Consider the following 20557-nt stretch of genomic DNA (forward strand, 5'->3'; position numbering starts at 1 on the left):
ACCACATGGTGGCTCACAACCACCTGTAATGAGATCTACACCCTCTTTGGTATGTCTGAAGATAGCTATGATGTACTTATTTATAATAATAAATAAATCTTTAAAAAAAAAAAAAAAACAGCAAACAAATGTAAACACTTGAGATCCAGTCATGTCTGGGCTTAGAATTCAACCTTGACATATACATAAGAATAAAATTGCCAGCAGGATGGCACAGTGGGGAAAGGCACTGCTGCCAAGCCTGACACCTCACTTTGACCCCCAGAACCTTTGTGGTAGAAGAACCATATGGTGGAGTAGTGACTCCCACAAGTTGTCCTCTGATCACCACATGTGTACACACACACACACACACACACACACACACACAGAGGAATAAATGCAACTTTTATTTATTTATTTACTTACTTACTTATTATATAAGTTCACTGTAGCTATCTACAGACACCCCAGAAGAGGGCATCAGATCCCATTACATGGTTGTAAGCCACCATGTGGTTGCTGGGATTTGTACTCAGGACCTCTGGAAGAGCAGTCAGTGCTCTTAACCGCTGAGCCATCTCTCCAGCCCCAAGTGTAACTTTTAAAGGAGAATAAAAACAGATTTACACTCAGCCTGTCCTATGGGAATGGGCTTTTGGGGTGAAACATCAGGTGACTGACTATTCCTGGGAGCTAGCTGCACCAAGGCCCTGATAGGCTTATCTACACCACCACCACCACCACCACCACCCCGCCCCATGCCCAAATCCCGCCCCCAACCGTGTCCTAAACCACCTGGGTGTCACATCCTGTGATTGCTGGCCTTCTCTCACAGACAGAGCTGTTGGGTTTTCCTGACTCTTGACCTCAGTAGTGACGAACCAGAATGCACCTGTTCCCTAATCCCTCCCCTTGGTTCTGATCTCAGGCTCTTCTGAATAACCGGGGCGACTCGTCACAGCTGATGCTGGATACCAAATATCATTTTCAAGTCACATTTCCTTTCACCGCCTCACCACACGCCCTGGAGATGACCCAGATCCCCAGCAGCTTCAAGCTCGGCTTTCTCCGGAGACTGTAGCGGGAGAGAAGATGGACATGAGGTCCCTGGAGTCCGGAGTGCAGGTGCCACGGAGGGATGCAGTTATTCACCAGAGCTGGGGTTGTGATGGATTGCACTTTGAGGAAAAGCCACGCCCCACCTGTCTCCCATGATGCTCTGCAACCGGCTGGGCTGGGAAAGCCTCTTGCTTCTGATCTTAAGTGGCTATTGTTGCAATTCCTGAAGGCTCAGTTTTGGTCCTGGTGTCTTTGTTTATTCTGTTTTGTGGCAGGGACCCCCCATCACTCACATACACAGGAGTAAAATCTGGAGGCACCATGGCTCCCCAGATTTCTAGGGTTCCTGTGAAGTGCAGAGACATGTATATGTATGAAGCCAAAGTTGAGTTCCATGCCTACACCTTCTAAGAAAGAATCCCACGTGGCCACTGCAACAAAGTCTTTTTGCCCCCTCCCTGCTGGCTGGAAGCTACTCGCTTTAGATGCTCTAAGAGAGTATTCAGTCTGAGAGCGGGGCATGGTAACCGGTACCTAGAATCCCAGCACTCAGGAGGATGAGACCGGAGAAGTATCTCGAGTTCAGTGTCAGCCTTGACTACAGAGTGAGAACCCATCTCAGAAATAGATAGATAGATAGATAGATAGATAGATAGATAGATAGATAGATAAGAACATTTTATGTATATATCTATTTTATGCCATTTATCATCTTTTCTGAAAATTTTCAAACTTGTTATCAGCCAGCATAGTTATTATAATCTCTCATTTAATTTTTAAATACAACTATTTCTTTTAAAACTACATTTATTTCTGGGGTCAGAACTCAGTGGTAGAGCAGCTGGCCCTGGGTTTGGCCCCAGCACCACACATGCACACCCGTGCATATGTGTGCAACTTTAGTGGTTTCTTTTCCTCTCTTTAATCAGTGTTCTAATATGCTTTTTAAAATTTTTTCATGGAAAAAAAAAACCAGAAGATGTGGGGAAGTTCTTCCTTTTGAGAAATCTGCTTTTTCCCCGTTTTGGGAAAATTAGCTATTGCTTCCCTCAAGCTGTTTTTCTTCCCTTCAGAGAACTGAGTCCTCTGATGAGCACTCCTGACCCAGAGCTGAGACCCAACGCGACCACCCGCTAGTCTGATGGTCACAGGCGACAGCTGTGACACCACAGGATAGTCCTCTCTGGGGCGACCGGTTGATTGTTCAGTACCACCTACTAACGTGTAGGTGTAGTCATCCTACTGACGTGATGGCTTTCCAAACTGTTCCCAAATGATGAAAATAGAGCTTTATAAGACTTTAATGAAATAAATTATTGAACAAATTGGATGCACCATTTTCTTTCCTACCATTGTAGATTCCATTCCTTCTCACCGCACAGCTCTGTGTCCCTCCTTGAGGGTCAGACAGAAGGGTGTTAGAATCCCACAAGTCACAGACTGTCACCTGAGGTGTGGAAACCTTGTGGGGGTACATGTCAGGAGTGCTGACTGTGTCCGGGGCTCCCTGGCTACCAGAGGTGGGGACTGCAGGATGGGGTTGGCTGCGTTTTTGCTCAGTGTCCACCCCAGTCCTCCTCCAACCTGTGAGGAATCACTATGCTAATGTTCTGGTTCTTCGGCTTCGGGTTCATGCCCACTTTATAGCATTTACCTGGGTTGTACACCAGTAACCTTCTACTGGCCTGTAAGTTCCTAGAGGGCTGGACTCCATCTTATTCTGCATTTTACCTGTATGCTAGGTGGTGGGAGAGAATTGGCCAGATCCCATGGAGATGACAAGGGTTCCAGGGTAGGGGACCTTGTTTGGAGACAGGGGACTTGAGGATGCTGATGAGTCGATACACAGAGGAGAACGGGGAAGGCACTTACCCATGGCCTAGATCACTCATGCCAAGGCTGGAAGGAAGGCCAGCGCTGAGAGATGCTCTCACCACACAACACAAGGATGTCAGGTTTGTTCCATGGAGTAGAGGCAGATTTATAAGGTCAAATCAGATTCTGTGTCCTGCAGAGAGCAAAGAAATGGGCCCAGGAAGGGGTACATGGGAGCTAAGAGGGGTGCAGATCATGTAGAGAGAGTGTTCTAGAGGCAAGTGTGTGCTTGCAGGTAGTGAGAGGCCGGCAGTGAGCATGCGTGTGCAGATGGGGAGGAGCAGGCCCTGAGCTGCAAGTCCACATAAAGGGATTAGGTGACCAATGGCTCAGATCTTCACACCACCGCAGTGACCTCCCTCGTTTCTGCCCAGCCGCCCCAGGCGTTCATTGCTCTGTAAGGTATGTACTCTTTAACCTCGGGGAACCTGTGCTCTTAATTTTGCATCAATGCCTGGATTCCTACAGACCAGGATCATGGGGATCCTGTGGTGGGTGCACACTGGGGGGTGTTTATGGTCTGGTTATCGGGTCTGTGTAAATTCTAATTTCTCTACAACCTTTGTGACTTTATCTCAAAATTATAAAGAGATTTTTTAGAAAAACAGATTAGTGTTGGCATCAGTAAACAAATTAAACATCTTTAAAATTAATTGGTTTTCAGAATTGGCCCAGCTGCAGTCAAGCCCCATGAGTACAGCTGATGGAGCAGACGGGCTACCACAGTGGGTCTGTGGGGTCCACCTGCTCCTGCCTCAGCCCCGGTCTGTTGTATTCTGTTGCTTGAATCCAGTCCACTCCTGGTGAACATGCAAAATGTCCAGAGTGAGACTATTTGTGAACAAAGCTGATATGACAATGGTAGGTGTTTTTAGTAAATAAATATGTATTTATGTATTTCTATTGAACTCAGGAGTATCATTGCTGGGTTTCTCTCTGTGTCTCTGTCTCTCTCTGTCTCTCTCTGTCTCTCTCTCTCTCTGTCTCTCTCTCTCTCTCTCTCTCTCTCTCACACACACACACACACACACACAAGGCAATCATATATTGGATGTAGGCAATGAAAACTCCTACATTTTGCCCATGCTCTGTAACTCAGAAGTTTTTGTTTTGGATTTATTTTTAATTATGTGCATGTTGGGGTGTGGGGTAGGTACAGTAGTGTAGTTGCCTGGAGACCAGAAGAGAATGCTGGATCCCCTGGAGCAGGAGCTACAGCAGTTGTCTACCTTACAATATGGACTCACGTCCTCTGGAAAAGCAACCAGTGCTCTTAACTACTGAGTCATCTCTCCAGCCCCTGTATATCAATTTAAAAAAAGAAAAAAATGGTATCCTAGCCTCGCCAGCATGATGGCTCAGCAGGCCAAGACACCAAACCCAAGAACCAGAATTTGATATGCAGAACCCATATGGTGAAATGAGAAAATGGATTACCAAACATTTTTGCCCTTTGACCTCTATGAATACTAAATATAATAAGTTTTAGGAATTCTCAGGTATAGCTAATTGTGTCATATTGTGGTTTTAATCTCTGACTCTGACCAATGATTCTGGGTAGCATCTTTCTGCATGAGACTTGCCTGACTAGCCTCATTTGAAGAGTCACTACACAAATATTTTGCACACTTTTTTAAAAAAATCATTGAGCTATAATGCCCACAATATGAAACTCAGCATTTAAAATATTTGGGTGTTTTTTCATGTATGCACAAGGATATGCATGCTGTCTTTGCTGTAATTTAGCTCAGAGTACCCTGTCCCCCCTAATCCCATAGGCACGGAGCTATCTATGATTCTCCCTTCGCTGCCCTCTCATCACCCATGGATGAGCTCTCACTGGTCTTGTGTGCCCTGGACACTCCTATAATGGTACCGTGTGAACATGTTGTCCTTAGACACAAAGATGTTTCTGGTGTTCATCGTCCTGCAGTGAGAATCTGGGCCAAGTCTTCATTATTTTTGAATAACAAGCCTGCTTCATGGACATGCTGTTTTCTTTGCCTGCTCTTCTCTTGATGGGCATTTAAATTGTTTCCCTCATTTACCTAAAAATAATGCTATTTCAAACACTCATGTGTGTTTTTAATGCCAGGGACATTTTGTTTTTGTTCTGCATTTTATGCCAGTGCTGGGGACTAAGCCCAGGGTCCAGCCTCGCCTCGCATTGTTTCTGGCATTTATTTTTTTACTCTGTATGTATATGTGTGACATGAGCGTGCCACACATGTGGAGGACAGGAGACCGATCTGGGGATCTGTTCTCTCCTTCCACTGTATAGGTTCTGGGGCTCAAACTCGGGTTGTCAGCCTTGGCAGCAGGCACCTCTGCTTACCCACTAAGCCATCTCGGCAGCCCTTCCACGTCCCAATTATTCAAACTAGTTATGCTTATGAAGACACTCCATGACTTGTGAACAGGTCCAGGACCTGCGGTTACAGGGCACAGACTCAGTTATTTTCATGTCCTGTTTCCAGTTCTTTATAATGAACATTATAAACACTGTCTATGACTTGGAGTTTAGACAAAGAAAAACAGTATTGTCTCTATTCAGTCTTGGAACATCAGCAATTTTTCAAGATTTCTTTTTTTTAATTTCTGGTAAACTGGCCCCCCACCCCCCCCACACCTTCATGACTTTTGTCCTTCATGACCTTTGTCCCTGGAGATGCTCTCAACCTTCACTACAGTTCTTGAGAGTCTCCTCCTCTTAGTCTCTCCCTCTGGTTCATCTCCCTGTAATGCTCTCCCTGACCTACTTCTGGGAGAACAAATCCGAGCATGATGCACTTGAGGGACATTGTCCCTAATGCTATTACCTGACATCTCGGCTTGACCTTGGGACTAGCAGCAGCCACAGCAGGGCTGGCGAGTAGGAGACATTCACCAAGGCCCAAGCTCTGCTGAGCACATTCTCCCATGTTGTGTGTGTGTGTGTGTGTGTGTGTGTGTTCTGCTGAGCACATTCTTCCATGTACTCTGTGTGTGTGTGTTCATGAGTATGTGAGTGTATGTTCATAGGTGAATGGGTGTGTGCAGGTGTGTGTGTTCATGGGTACATGTGTGTGTTCATGGGTACATGTGTGTGTGTTCATGGATACCTTCATGTCTACTGGCTGTTTCCTCTTCCTTCTCAAGGTTGCTGCTGCTCCAGCCATTGCTGTCATTCACAGGGCAGCGTGATTTTGAATGGTTCACTCTATTTCCAACCTTCAAGTGCCCTTAATGCACAGTCTCTTATAAGCCCCATGACAACCCTACATGGTTTTTATTTGATAAATTATTTATTTATCTATTTATTTGATAGATTAGCAAACAAAGCTTCAGGGAAGTCATGCCCGCTGACCTCACCAAGGGACCAAGACCTGCGTGACCAGGAGCTGGGTCTGCAGCCCCCAGCGAAGCTGTTTCCCAACAGTGCCATCCTCCCAGGCCTAAGCCATTCTTCTCATGCAGCTACAGGCTGGGGCGTTTAACAGATACAAGTGTGCACTTCGTGGGAAGTCAATGCCACACAAATGGCCTTTCCCCTCCGGCTGGACTCAGGCCCATTTTTCTAACTCTTGTCTTTAATTTAAAATTTTATACCAAAGGGAGGAACATTTGTGAAAGTTTTAAAAGGGCTCTCCAGGCTGGAGGGAGCTGGGTAGGTAGAGTGCTTGCCCAGCGCGCACCAAGTCCTGTGTTCCATTCTTAGCACTGCATAAGCCAGGCGTGGTGGTGCATGCCTTTAACCTTAGCACTGACACACACAGTTCACACACACAGTTGGAGGAAGGAGGATCAAGATGTTCCAGGATACTCTCTGATACTTCACAAATTAGAGGCCTGGGCTGGGTTGCCTGAACCCTGTATCAAAAATAAGAAAGGGCTGGCAAGATTGTTTAGTGGGCAACGGTCCCTGCCATCAAGTCCCCCGACAACCTGAAATCTATTCCCTGGTTCCCTCAAGTTATCCTCTGACCTCCATCCTTCATGCTGTGGCTCATGAGAGAGTGTGCACATACACATCAATAAAAATGTATACAAATGAAAAATAAAAGGTAAAGTTAAGAAATTAACTGCATTACAACGTTTTTTTATGACGCTCCAAGGATCAGTTGTAAGCATGATTTCTAAGGGTGTAGGCAAAACTGTCCAGCCAGTGAACCATGTGTACTTCAGAAAGCCAGCTGTCCGACGCTTCCTTGTGGATGCAATGAACTGCGTGCACAGGAAGTCAGCACTCACTGTGAGCTCTGCCCATGTGTGGAGGCAGGAGGAGAAAGAGGCTCTGGTCTCCAGAAGCACTCGCTGTCTTTCTCCACTCCTTGTTCATTCTTTTCTGTCCTTTAGCCTCATCTCAGCCAAGATGTGCGACCAGACCTTCCTGGTTAACGTGTTTGGCTCATGTGACAAATGCTTCAAACAAAGGGCCCTAAGACCCGTTTTCAAGAAATCTCAACAACTCAACTACTGCTCCATGTGCGCAGAGATCGTAAGTTCTGTTTTCATCTCGTTCTGTTCTTTTAAGGTCCTTGCCTTAACGTGATGTCCAATGCACACCTGTGGCAGACAAGTTACATAGAGTAGGTTTGTAGGATGAGTTCTCAAGCTCCAGGAAGACTCTGATGTCTGCCTGGGACCCTGGCCTGCCTGCTCTCCTGGGCAGTAGGGGAACCAGTTGTCACCAATTTCCAGAGGCCTATTTTCCCACTGGTGAGATAGCTTTGTTCGGGGCTCTGTAAGGGTCGTGTGAAGCCATGGCAAGGCATCCAAAACACTGGTAAGGAGCCGTTATTCCTGGGGCTAGTGACTTTTGCATCTGTCTCCTCCCAGTCTACCGAATGAGTCACCAAGCTAGAAGAAATTCAGGTAGATAAACATTCCCAGGGGATTTGTTCAAGCTCCCGGTCTTAGCTGTTAGGATGGCCTGGCTGGTCTTGCCCAGCCTAAGCAGAGAGCAAAACTAAACTCCGGAGCTCCCGAGCCCACCCTGGGCAGGGCAGGAACTGAACAGAAAGCCTGACTTCTTTTTTCAGAGTACATCAAATCTTGTCCTTGCCAAAGCTTTCTCTCCCAGGCTTCAGATTATCACCAAAAAATGTATTCAACCCTAAGAATCAGTCCCTGCCTTAGAAGATCCACCTGGCTGCACGCAAAGCTCTGGCTCACTAGAGCCCCCATCTGGTAATTTGTGGTATTGCATCCTTTCCTGATATTCCAACAGGAGGGCCGCACACATGGTACACAGACATAGATGCAGACAAAACACCCATATACATAAAATAAAATAAATCTTTACATTTTTAATTAATATATATATATATATATGAGAGATTTGCCTGCATATATGCCTGTGAACCATGGGCATACCTGGTGTCAACAGGGCCAGAACAGGGCATTGAATTCCCTGGAACTTGCATTACTAAGAATTGTGAGCCACCACATGGGTGCTGGGAATAAAACTGAGTCCTCTGGAAGAGCATGGAGTGTTTTTAACTGCTGAGCCATTGCCACAACCCTTTGCTCTCTATGTGTGTACACTTATATGCACACACACATATACTTTTGTAGTCTGTTTTATCCAATTAATAATCGAGTATAAGCTTATTGTTTCCATAAGCTAATGTTCTGCTAAATTCTGAGGATAAAACAATGGATAAAGTGCTGGGCATGGCAGTGCCCATGTTTAATCCCAGCACTCAAGAAGTAGATGCAGGTTGAGCAACATGACTTCTGGACCAGCCTGCTCTACAGAGGATGTTACAGGAAAGCTAGGGCTATAAAGAGGGAGACAGATACAGATATGTTGGTGGGGGGGGGGTGTACACAGAGAGAGGGAGAGGCAGAGACAAAGACAGACAAACAGAGACATAGGGAATAAAGACGGTTGGTGAATAACTCTCTATTGAAGAGACAGGAGAAGCTGCCTGCCTGGCAGAGACATTGCCTAGAGTATCCTCCACAGCATCTAATTCTCATAAAAGCCCTGGGATGCAGATGCTAGAAAATAGACTTTTCCAGATAAGGAAATGGAAGCTCCCAGAATCTCACCCAAAAGACAGCTATGTGTACAATAATACAAATTGCTTCTCAGATTGAGAAGGCCCAGAACAGATGTGCGCACACACACACACACACACTCACGAGCAGGCCAGCACTGGAGACTGCTTCTGCAGTGTTCCGTCCAGAATTTGCAAACTTGATCCTCCTTCCCATCCTAAAGGTCACAGAAGAAAGGGAGGAGGCCTAAGTGGGAGCATATCGGTGACGCTGAACTGCCTGGGTCCAAATTCTGCCTTCCTCTCTTCCTGGAAGTGTGACACCACCGAGTGATCATGGCCCTTTGTCCCTACTCTGCAACCTGTAGCTTGGAGGTGGGGTGGGAGAGGGAGTGTCTGAGATTCACCAAGGAACCTAGCCCAGGGAAGTGTAGCTGGAGAGGATCCACTGGAGTTACCAAATTCTTAAGTTCAATACAACATAAGCAGACCTTCATCCCAGAGGAGAGGACGCCCCTGACCCTTGCTTTTGCTGTCTTGCCCCACCACCCCGGCAGTCAAAACTCATTTTTAAAAGAATGTTTCCGTTAGTGGGTTGTGAGGGACGTGTATAAAGCCTCCTGCCCACCAAGTCCAGGGTGCCAAGGGCTGGGCGGTATGGCTTCGACTTCACTAGGCTCCCTTAGAGCCAGGGACCAGAGTTGGGGCTATAGCTTGGCCTCTGAGTCTCAGTCTATCTTACCCTCACTCACCCCCACCACCTCCCACTCCCATCCCCACACAACCCCCCTCCCCTCCACTGTCCCACCTCCGAGCATCGCCGGGTTCTCAGGGAGGGCGCGGTAGGCGGAGCCAGCAGAGTCCGTCACCGCAGCGGTCGCGTCACTGCCGAGGGGGCGGGCCCCGGGAGGCGTTCGGGGTCACGGAGGCTGCTGCTGCTCCCGCCCTCCCGTCGGGCCCCGCACCGACTCACAATCTCTCGCTTTGCGTTTCTCTCCCGGCTGCATCCGGACGAAGATGGCAACCGATGGGCTGCACGAGAACGAGACGCTGGCGTCGCTGAAGAGCGAGGCCGAGAGCCTCAAGGGCAAGCTAGAGGAGGAGCGGGCAAAGCTGCATGACGTGGAGCGTGAGTGCGGGCAGGGGGTGGAAGGGAAGCTCCCGGCCGGAGTGAACCAAACTCTCCGAGGGGCTGGCGGACTCGCGAAGGACCGGTTCCAGCGTCCGGGGTGGGAGGATGCCGAGCCCCTCCCAGAGGGCGGGTGGAGAGGCGCAGACAGCAGGTGCTGGCGAGGAGGGACCGCTTCTCTGCCCCTGCCAGGTCCTTCCTCTGCGTGGATTTCGAAGCTCTCTTTCCCATCTCTCCATTGTCCTTGGGGGCAGGGAGCTGGATGGCAGAAGGAAGCAGACGTGCTTTCTGCGTCTGCCGGCTCAGTTTGCGGTAGGCCCTTTTAGAAGCGTTTGATGGATGCTGCGGCTGACATAAAAGGATTAACGCGGTGCAAATAAACTTGCCAGCATGCTGGCATCTCAGGGACTCTCACCAGAGGAGTGACCCCCTTCTCAGAGCTCGGAGTGGGACCCTGCTTGGGCAGTGGTCTTACCGACTCACCCTCACCCTGCCGGCTCCCAACCCTTACATACTTTTGTGCGGTTTCCCCACCCACGGCACACCTCCTCCCCGCCTTCCTAATAGGCCTCAGCCTTTTAAATTCCATTTGGAGAAGGGAACTGGGGTTCAGCGTGAGGCCTTCAGTACTTGATTTCTTCAAAACTTGCTGGAAGTACAGAACCCTGGTTGTGTCTCCTCCAAGGGGCTTAAGTTAGGAAGGGGCACCAAGCGCCTGAGTGGCTTAGAACTGTATTCAGAGGTAAGTAGTTAAGTTGTTGGGGTTTTGTTTGTAACAAGAGCAGGTCTGGTGCGGCTGCTTGGTGCTTTGGGGGGCGCAGGCCTTCCCGCGCCTTAGATCGTTGGCATTTATTTTACCTAGTTACCCCAAGAAGCAGGAAGAAGGGAGAGTGTCAACAACGGGCTCTTCCTTCTCGGGAGACAGCAAAAAATTTCCCAGAATTCCTCTCCTCCCAACATTTCTATTTGTACTTCATAGGCCATGTGGCCCGTGCCAGGGAGTCTGGAAAAGGGGGAACCAGATTGCCACCCCAAAATTGAGGAGAAGTGAGGAATAGGTATCAGATGCATGACACTCACAGGGCCTGCCTTCTCAGAGCCGTGTATGCTACAGATAGATGATGGCATTGTCTCAAGCTTGGAATCGGTGCCTCAGACGTCTCCATTTGTCAGCGTAGCCCCGTGGCTTGAGCAGTCTTTTTGAAGTCCTACATAGATGGTTCTTGTGACATGAGCCACCCCCACACACACACTATAGCACAGTTCTGCAGCCCACTCTTGTCTTGCCTTCTCCGGTCTCCTAGAATCCCACTCTGACCATAGTCTTTCCCAGTGCCTTAGGAACCCTGGCTCTCTCCTGTTCCTGGAAGCCCTGCCCTGTGTTCTGTCCCTTCCCTGACTTCAGCAGACATTTTGATCCGCTTCCAAAAGTCTTGCCAAGGGACCCTGACTCTGGCCCTCCTGCCTCCTCCCCAGCCATGAATGTGTGCACCCTCCTGCCTCCTCCTGTTGAACTTCAGGGGCTGTCGAAGAGAGGGCGCTACGAGGCCTCTGTGGTCAGTGGCTAAGTCACCCCTGCAATGTCCTTAGTCAGCTCTCTACCCTGGCAATTCTAAGATGCTCGGCGATCTGTGGAGGTCTCTGTCCTGCCCACCTTTTACTTCTTCCACCACAGAAAATGGAAGGTAAAAGTAAGGGCGCTAGAGAGATGGTTCAGCGATTAAGAGCACTGACTGCCCTTCCAGAGGTCCTGAGTTCAAATCCCAGCAACCACATGGTGGCTCACAACCATCCATAATGAGAAACAAAGAACCAATGGGCCTGGAGAGAGCGGTGGCCAGAGCAAGAGAGGGAAAGTGAAGGGGGGGGGAGTAAGAGACCTGTTTATAGGTCTGAGTTCATAGATCCAATCCCTGCCCCCTGCACACCTGCTCCCTCCTGTAAGGGTCAGCTTCTTCCTACCCCTCAGGATTCACCCACTTTATCTTTAAAATTTTCCTCCATCTCTCCACCTCAGCCTCTCTCTGAAAACACATACACACAAACACACACACACACACACACACACACCTCTATCTTTTACTCACACAGTTTGCCAGCCCCTGTTGTGCCAGCCTCTGCTTGGCCCTTAAAGATGCTTCAGTGAACAAATCAAGAACGTTCCCTCAGAAGGCTTTGGTCCAAAGCAGGGAGTTAGGCATCCAGTAGGTAAAATAAGATGTGGGTTAGATGTGTGCTCTGGATGGAAGAGAGGGGTTGGGGTGGTGGAGAATGAGCGGTGGAGGAGCTCAAAAGCTTCCAGAGACTGTGTGACCCCAGAGTGGCTCCCAGGAAGGACCTTTGAATGCAGGCTCCTTACCTGTATAAAGGACAGGCTGTCCCAGAGAAGAGCATTTGAAACAAAACAGCAGTGCAAAGCTGGGTAGGGGGAGTGGTGCTCTAGTGAGGCAAAGCTGAGGCAGGGGAATATTTTTGCTGTACTGAGGGGAAGCTGAGGCCATGTCTGGGGAGGCATAAACAGGTAGAGAAGAAGACGGGGTTACAATGGGAGGCTGTTGGAACTTGGTAGCACACAGTGAAGTCTTGGGTGCTGTGTGTGTGCGTGTGTGAATGCCTCTATGTGTGTGTCTGTGTGTGCACATGTATGTTTATGTGTGCCTCTGTGTGTGTATGTATGTGTGCATGTGTGTGTGTGTGAATGCCTCTATGTGTGTGTGTGTGTGCACATGTACGTGTATGTGTGCTTCTGTGTGTGTATGTATGTGTGCATGTGTATGTGCCTCTGTGTGTGTGAATGCCTCTATGTGTGTGTGTGTGTGTGTGTGAATGCCTCTATGTGTGTGTCTGTGTGTGCACATGTATGTGTATGTGTGCCTCTGTGTGTGTATGTATGTGTGCATGTGTGTGTGCCTGTGTGCGTGTATGTGCACATGTATGTGTATGTGTGCCTCTGTGCGTGTATGTATGTGTGCATGTGTGTGTGCCTGTGTGTGAATGCCTCTATGTGTGTGTGTGTGCACATGCATGTGTATGTGTGCCTCTGTGTGTGTATGTATGTGTGCATGTGTGTGTGTGTTTAGACACCCAAGAGAAACCTCAGGTTTCATTCTTCAGAATGTTGTTCACCTTAGTTTTTTTAAACAGGTCTCTCATTTTACCTGGACCAAGTAGGTAGGCCAGGCTGTCCAGTGAGTTTGAGGGATCCCCCTGTCTCTACCTCCCTAGATTGGAATGACAACCACGAGCCACTCCAGCCAACCGTGTTAACACCCAGATCCTGATTCACATGCCATCTCCCCAGCCCTAGGCCTTGAGATTTCCTGAAGCCTGAGTGAACTGGACCACCGACGTTTGGTTTTTAGTGTTCTAAATTACTTTTCAGTTTTTTGTTTGTTTTGTTTTTCGAGACAGGGTTTCTCTGTGTAGCCCTGGCTGTCCTGGAACACACTTTGTAGACCAGGCTGGACTTAGAAATCCACCTACTTCTGCCTCCTGAGTGCTGGGATTAAAGGCATGCGCCACCACGCCCGGCTTACTTTTCAGTTTTTTTATGTGTGTATGTGCATTTTCACAGAATACAGAAGGCTGATTGGCCTTATCAAAACTAAGTCAAATTTCTTTTAAAACTTTCCAGGGGGGCCAGTGAGATGGCTGAACGAGTTGTAGCCAAAGCCTAGGGACCCTAGGGCCCACTTGAAAAAAGAGACAGACAGCTTCAGACTGTCTTCTCAGGTCTGGTATGACACGTGAATAAGTGGTAAATAAATGTAATTTTAAGAGAAATTTAAAGGTGAATGAAAAATCAATTACGAGTCGTAGCTCAGTTGGTGGAGGACTTGCCTAGTATGCAAAAGCCTGGGTTCCATTCTCTGCACCACATAAGCCAGGCGTGGTAATGCAGGCCTCCTACGACTCCAGCACTTGGGAGGTCAAGGCATCAGAAGGTCAAGGTTACCCTCCACGACATAATGAGTTTGAAGCCAGCCCCTGTTTAAAAACAAGCAAATATTAGGAGTAAATACTTGTAAGTCACTACAACAGTTGGAGATGAAAAACTGGAAGGGATCAGTTGATTCCTGATCCAAACTCTGTCCTCAGTCCGGGAACTTTAACACTCAGACCAGGGTCTTACTCTATGGACTTCACTCCCCAGTCATAGTCTTGGCCAGCATGACCAGCCTTCAGTAGCTCACGTGGCTTACATAACAGGGACTCAGCCACTGGTTTACCGTGTCATCAGGCCTTAGATCAGGAAGTCACCATCTCCAGCCCCAACTTTCAGATGCAAAGAACATTCTCCCTTATTCTGAGATTACACGGGATAGTGCTCAGGGTGGCCTTGCCTGAGCGGCTGGAGGTGTTTCTGGTACAGGTCACCCTTCTCCATGTTTCACTGTGTTCTAGAGAGCAGAGATTTTTCTTATTAAAATAGCAAAATGAATAAAGGCCACGGATTAGACAGTGTGTTCACCATGGTCTAGTCAGCACAGAATGTCTATAAAGATGTACTATTCTCTCCAGAGGGCTCAGGGGTGTGGAGACGCTTCTCTTTAAGACCCATCTCCGCGTGCACTGTAGGAAGGATTGAGTTTTAGGATGCTGTCAAGACAAAGGGAGGAAGGAGGACCTAGCTCATCATTAGAGTCTCAGAGTCAGAGTCAGGAATGCTCTGGAAGGTAGGCTGACAGCGGAAAGAGCTGGCAGGTTGCAGCATCCTGGGCTGGGGGAGCTTTATCCAGACTCCTAGCTCTTTTGAGTCAGCTATTAATTTTGTTAAGAAGCATAACTGAATAAACAAATGTGTATAAATTTCCAATGTACAAGTCCAGACTCCATTTGAATAATCAGAGGATTTACCAGTCGGGGCCAATGACTTTTCTGTTCGTTCTAAGTGTGCTTTTGTGACAGGTTTTACCCTCAAACGCTATATGGTTGGAGCTCTGTATTAATCTGATCTCATAGCTTAGGGGGAAATCTAGGCAAAGCCATACTCTAATCAGGCCTGAAGCACATGTGCCCTTTGCAGCCCTGGTACCCAGGCTAAGAGAAAGGCAGTGCCCAGGCAGATGGCCTCCTGCCTGCTGCTTCAATCTCGAATGCCTGGAGCAGAAAGCCAGCCTGGCTTTCATTTCCTGTCCCCTTCCTTCTCCCGGTCTGTCGATTGGAGCATGCTCACTAGGGGCAGTATTTCTAACGAATCCTCAAAGTATCCCAGATCACTATGGGGCAGTTAGATAATGCGAAGGAGACGCTTCTTTAACAGCCCCCCCCCCACACACACACACTTCTAGGCACCTCTTTTCATGCTTTGATATACCTCATGGCTTGCTTGATGTTTATAATTTTATAAACACTCTTGGGATTGTATTAAATGTATTTGAGACACAGTTCACATCTATCCCAATAGTTCCTCCTGCTATGTACGGGAGAAACTATTTTTGGGAGAAAGCCTAGAGACAGGTTCTCATGTATCCTATTGTAGTCTCCTGCTAGGCTACATAGCTGAGGATGACCTTGAACTTCTGATGCTAAAGACTTCACCTCCCAAATGCCAGGATTCCAGGTGTGTACCCCCTTCCCCACCCACTGCCAGTTATTCAGTGTCACCTGAAAGCTGAAAGACAGCCCTGTCCGGATGGATGGTTGGTCTCCCAGACTGAGATATTAGTCTCACAACACCAACTAGATAACTCTAGTGCTTGCATTTCAAGGAAAGCAGCAGAGGCTCAAAGGAACCTGCCTGCTTCCAAGTGATGTCCTTGCATTGACCTTGTCCTTCCCTGAGAGGTGCGAGAGCCACTGTGGCTTGCTGGCCTTCCCCCTTGCTATTGGAGTTAGCCTTAAAGCCATTCTCTCTGGTGATTTCACAGCCTAGGTTCGCTTTTGTGTTGTCTAGATCATGTTGTAAGCTATTGCCACTAAGGAAAAATGGAGGGACACTTCTGCAGCTAAAATGGAAGTCTGAAAACCACTGTTCCGTGCATGCGCCCAGTACTCACAGATCTCAAGCTGTATGCAAGTAGGACTGGCCGTCGTGTTCAGCCCTACTGACCCAGAGCTCGGCGTAGAACCTGGTCACTGAAGGAGCTGCAGGTGTGCACACTGTGGCACTCTGATCTAACTTTCCATAGCCAGGCAGAGGTCAGGCTCATACCAGGCCGAGACGAACCCCGAGACTCACTGACTACCTCCCATATGGGAATCCAAGGCTGGGGTGTCCCCTGCACCTGAATGTCATTTTCCTTGATTTTCCAAAGACTCACAGCCACATTGCATAAAGTTGATCCTAGTCTTAAAGGCATGTAAGTCTGTTCTCACGGGCTGAAGTGTGTGTACATGAAGTACTCAGTATTCTGAGCTTTGGTTTCCTTACTTGTAAGAGTAGATCTTTAAAACTGTGTCCTCGCCTGGCAGTGGTGGCGCACGCCTTTAATCCCAGCATTTGAGAGGCAGAGGCAGACAGATCTCTGAGTTCGAGGCCAGCCTGGTCTACAGAGTGAGTTCCAGGATAGCCAGGGCTACACAGAGAACCCTGTCTCAACCTCCCCCTCGCCCCCAAAAAGGAAGTGGGTACTAGAGAGATGGCTCAGTGGCTAAGAGCACTAGCTGCTCTTGCAGAGGTCCTGAGTTCAATTCCCAACAACCTCATGGTGTCTCACAACTATCAATAATGAGATCTGATGCTCTCTCCTGTCATGCAGGCATACTTGCAAATAGGGCACTCATATAAAATACGTAGATAAATCAAAAATTTTTAAATAAAAAACAAAAACAAAACAAAACAAAAAACCAATGTCCTCAAACTGTTGTATAAAGCCTTCCACCCATACCCAATTCAACACATGGGGGATAGTGTACAAATACATCAAAAGTCTTGGCACATGTGATGGCACATGACTAAGGTAGAGAGAGAAGGGAGAGAGGTTCCCTCCTGTCTTTTCCTTATGCCTCCTTTAAATTCAGGCTCTCATGGCCTGTCAGCCAGGAATCCATAGCACCCTGTGGCTCTCTGACCTCATGCAACAGCTTAGTAACTGTCACACTACAGAGTGCTTGGTGCCTGCATGTTGCCCTGTCTGATGGCTCCTGTGTGCCTCCTAAGAGCAGAAATGACCCCTTCTTCCTCTTCCTCTTCCTCTTCCTCTTCTTCTTCCTCCTCCTCCTTCTTCTTTTTAAATATTTATTTATTTATTTATTTATTTATTTAATGTATGTGAGTACACTGTTGCTGTCTTCAGACACACCAGAAGAGGGTGTCAGATCTCATTACAGATGGTTGTGAGCCACCATGTGGTTGCTGGGAATTGAACTCAGGACCTCTGAAAGAGCAGTCAGTGTTCTTAACCACTGAGCCATCTCTCCAACTTCCGACCTTATTCTTCTAATAAAGTATTTTCGGTGGTATTTAACACCCAGCTGAGCACTCCCATCTCCTCCTTGGAGCTTCACCTTCTGACTATGCTGGTTCCGGAATATCCAGCAGTTTAAGATGCCTGGACCCCAGCTAAGCAGAGAGGCAGTGAAGGAAGGTAGAGACACCATGGGCATGGGTCAGGGAACAGGCTCCTTGGGATCAGCGTCTAGGCTGCTGCAGTCACATCAAACTTAGAGGGATCACAGGAGCATGGTGCAGCAAATGCTGTGGTCTCTGCAGAGGGTTCTGCCAAAGAGTGGGAGTCCCCTGACTGGACTCCCTCCCCAGTGTCATTCCTAGACCACACTGCAGACTAGGACAACCACAAAAAGGTAGATCTGTGTCACTCACTTGACAGTACACCGACAGGCCACTGCCTGTGGAGAACAACTGTTTCAGGCGCACAAACATTACGTCACTCTGCTCTCTGATGAGTTCCTCGGCTGTCTCAGATTACATCACACCTTCGGACTTTGAGTTCCTCAGCTGAGAACGCCCACGCCCACGGAGAGCCCCTACATAGACTCATTCTCTGTGCGCAGTTATCACCCTACAGCCCAGTGCAGCCTCCTGTCGGCTGGAGAAGCTCTGTGTGCCGTCATCTCTGGTTTAGCAAGCGTCTCCTCTGTGCCAGGCTTGAGTAGCCAACAAGATGGACTGAAAATGGGTCAAGCCATCAAGAGGAGAGATGACTTGCTGGCAGGCGGATGGCTCTGTAGCCAAGACAGGGCTGTCTCTGCATGTGGTGCAAGCATAACACACCACTGTCTTCTGAAGCTTACCAGCCAGCCGCGTTTCCTAACCAGTTAGCATTCCTACTGTAGAAACCAGCGTGTTCCCCACGTCTTATAAAATTAAATGTATCAGATTCCAGAGGAACAGATTGTCAAAGGCAAAGGAGAAATCCTATCTGTCCCAGCCCCACAAATACATATTTAGCTCTTTTCCAAATTTTTTATTTCCTGATATTTAATTTTTTGTAATTCTTTAATTCAATGCTTGCAAGATTTGGCAGATAAAAGCAGGATGGAGTGGGTTGGGAGCGAATCCGTGTGGGAAGGGAAGACACGGAGAGAAAAGATAATTGATGGTTGGGATGTGTTAAAATTAGAGTTATGTAACGAGGGCCCTCTTTTAGTTGGTGAGACATCTTAGGTTTTCTTTTCCTTCCTTCCTTCCTTCCTTCCTTCCTTCCTTCCTTCCTTCCTTCCTTCCTTCCTCTCTCTCTCTCTCTCTCTCTCTCTCTCTCTCTCTCTCTCTCTCTTTCTTTCTTTCTTAGGGATGTTGAAAAGCTAGGCTTCCCCTAATGCTGAAACAAGAGAAGCTGCAATAATATGGGCTTGGGGTATCAGTGTAAAGTATTAAAACAGAGAACTACAGAAATGGCTCAGGGGTGGAGAGCACTGACTGCTCTTCAGAGGACTCAGTTCCCAGCACCCACATGGCAGCTCACCAGTCTGTAACTCCAGTGCCATGGGATCTGACCCCTTCTTCTGGCCTCTGAGGACACTTCCTACACTTGGTGCATACACACACACAGACACACACACACACACACACACACACACACACACGCAGGCACTTATACACATAAACTAAAAATAAATAAATATTTTAAAAGAATTAAATAGGCCATGCTCCCTAGTAGTGGAGGCTTGTGTAAAAGGCCTGTAAGAATTCATAAAACTGACTTTGTGCTTTAACTTTTGTCAGTATGTGCTGGGGACAGCATACAATAACAGGGACTGCCTGCAGCAGGCCAGGATGGAGACATCTCAGAAACCCGTAGCAGCTCCTTGTAGAAAAGGATGGTGTCTGGACCCTGAGAAGCAGGAGACATCCCTCCAAGGGACCCACCATCTGAAATAAGGGACTGCCTGCAGAAGGCTGGGATGGAGACTTCTCAGTAGCCTGTGGCAGCTCTTTGTAAAAAACAAAACAAAACAAACAAACAAACAAAAAAAAAAACAGTTGTTCCCATTTCTTTAAACCTTAGCCCTGGACAACAGGTGTATAGATTTCATTTGTGCGTGGATGCTTTTCAGTTGGCCTTGGTGTGAATCATTATTCTATTATATCCACCTTTCTTACTTCTTTCTCCTTCTGCTCTGGTGAATTCTGTGAAACTAGATGTTCCCTGATGTAATGATTCTTAAACAATCAAAACTTGAGGCATGGGGCACAGCACAGTACAGCACAGTCCTGATGGCCCAGGTGCATGCTGTGTGCTCTCATCTTGGAAACAATGCAGTAACTGCACAATGGCAGTTCTTGACTTGCAAAGGAAGTTTGAAGAAATTATTAGAAAATGAAATAGAGCCAACATAAGGACCCTGCGGAAGGAAAGAACTATTGAAGTTATGAAATAAGTTTTGCACAACATTTGAGAGTGGTTCCTGGATAAGCAAGTATAGAATATGTAAAATCTTATATTAGTAAAACTAAGTCAAAACACTGGGACTCTTAGGAGAGTCATTGTGTGCAATGTGCAGAAGCAGAAAGCTAGTGGAACTACTGAGTTAAGGGTTAACTTGACTCTTTCTGACCACTGCCTGGCAGCTTTGCCCATGTCATTTATCATTAGAGCTTCACAGGAAAATGCAAGTAGCTGGCCTCAGAGCTCTGAGCGCTGAAGTATAATAAGTTAAAGTTTAAATAATGATAAGTTTGCAATTATTATTACTTTGTCTATAGGCCTGGGAATAGGGAAGCTTGAAACCTCAGGGAACAAATGTAATTCTTGATTCTTTGTGGGACGTGGTTATTCTTTTGAATTTGATTTGACAATGATTATGCAATGTGTTTTTTCTACCTGCTTTTGGAGTATTAATAAAAGACTGAGGCAAGAAAAAGGCTAGAGAGTAAGTGAGAGAGGATGAGAGAGCGAGTGAGGTGAATGCAGAGGGCGAGTGAGAGAGAGAGCATGTAGAGAGAATGAGAGAGCAAGTGAGGAGAGAATCTGAGGTGTATATGGAGGGTGTGTATGTGAGTGAAAGGAGAATGTATGTGGTGTGTGTGTGAGATGTGTGTGAAGTGTGTATGTGAGAGTGAAAAGGGAACACACAGAGGTGTGTATGAGTGGGGAGTTCAAGAAAAGCAGAGTGCGCAGGAGAA

General features: G+C 47.5%; 2 protein-coding genes across 3 annotated transcripts in view; both read left to right on the forward strand.

Moving 5' to 3' along the window:
- Myo5c (myosin VC) overlaps nt 1-1487 on the forward strand; it is a 71654-nt gene extending 70167 nt beyond the window's left edge. The window contains exon 41 of the mRNA XM_029543842.1: nt 911-1487. Within this exon, the coding sequence (XP_029399702.1) occupies nt 911-1063 (153 nt within the window). The 3' untranslated portion in view covers nt 1064-1487. The remainder of the gene's footprint in view (nt 1-910) is intronic.
- A 5780-nt stretch (nt 1488-7267) lies between these two features.
- Nucleotides 7268-20557, forward strand: part of Gnb5 (G protein subunit beta 5) — a 35211-nt gene continuing 21921 nt past the window's right edge. The window contains exons 1-2 of one of the 2 annotated variants that reach the window (XM_029543540.1): nt 7268-7393; nt 9918-10029. In XM_029543540.1, coding sequence (XP_029399400.1) covers nt 7268-7393; nt 9918-10029 — 238 coding nt within the window. Of the gene's footprint in view, nt 7394-9712; nt 10030-20557 lie in introns of those variants that run through there. The other variant, XM_029543539.1, reaches the window with a different exon arrangement.

Source organism: Mus pahari, chromosome 10, assembly GCF_900095145.1.
Source record: "Mus pahari chromosome 10, PAHARI_EIJ_v1.1, whole genome shotgun sequence".
NCBI classification, from domain to species: domain Eukaryota; kingdom Metazoa; phylum Chordata; class Mammalia; order Rodentia; family Muridae; genus Mus; species Mus pahari.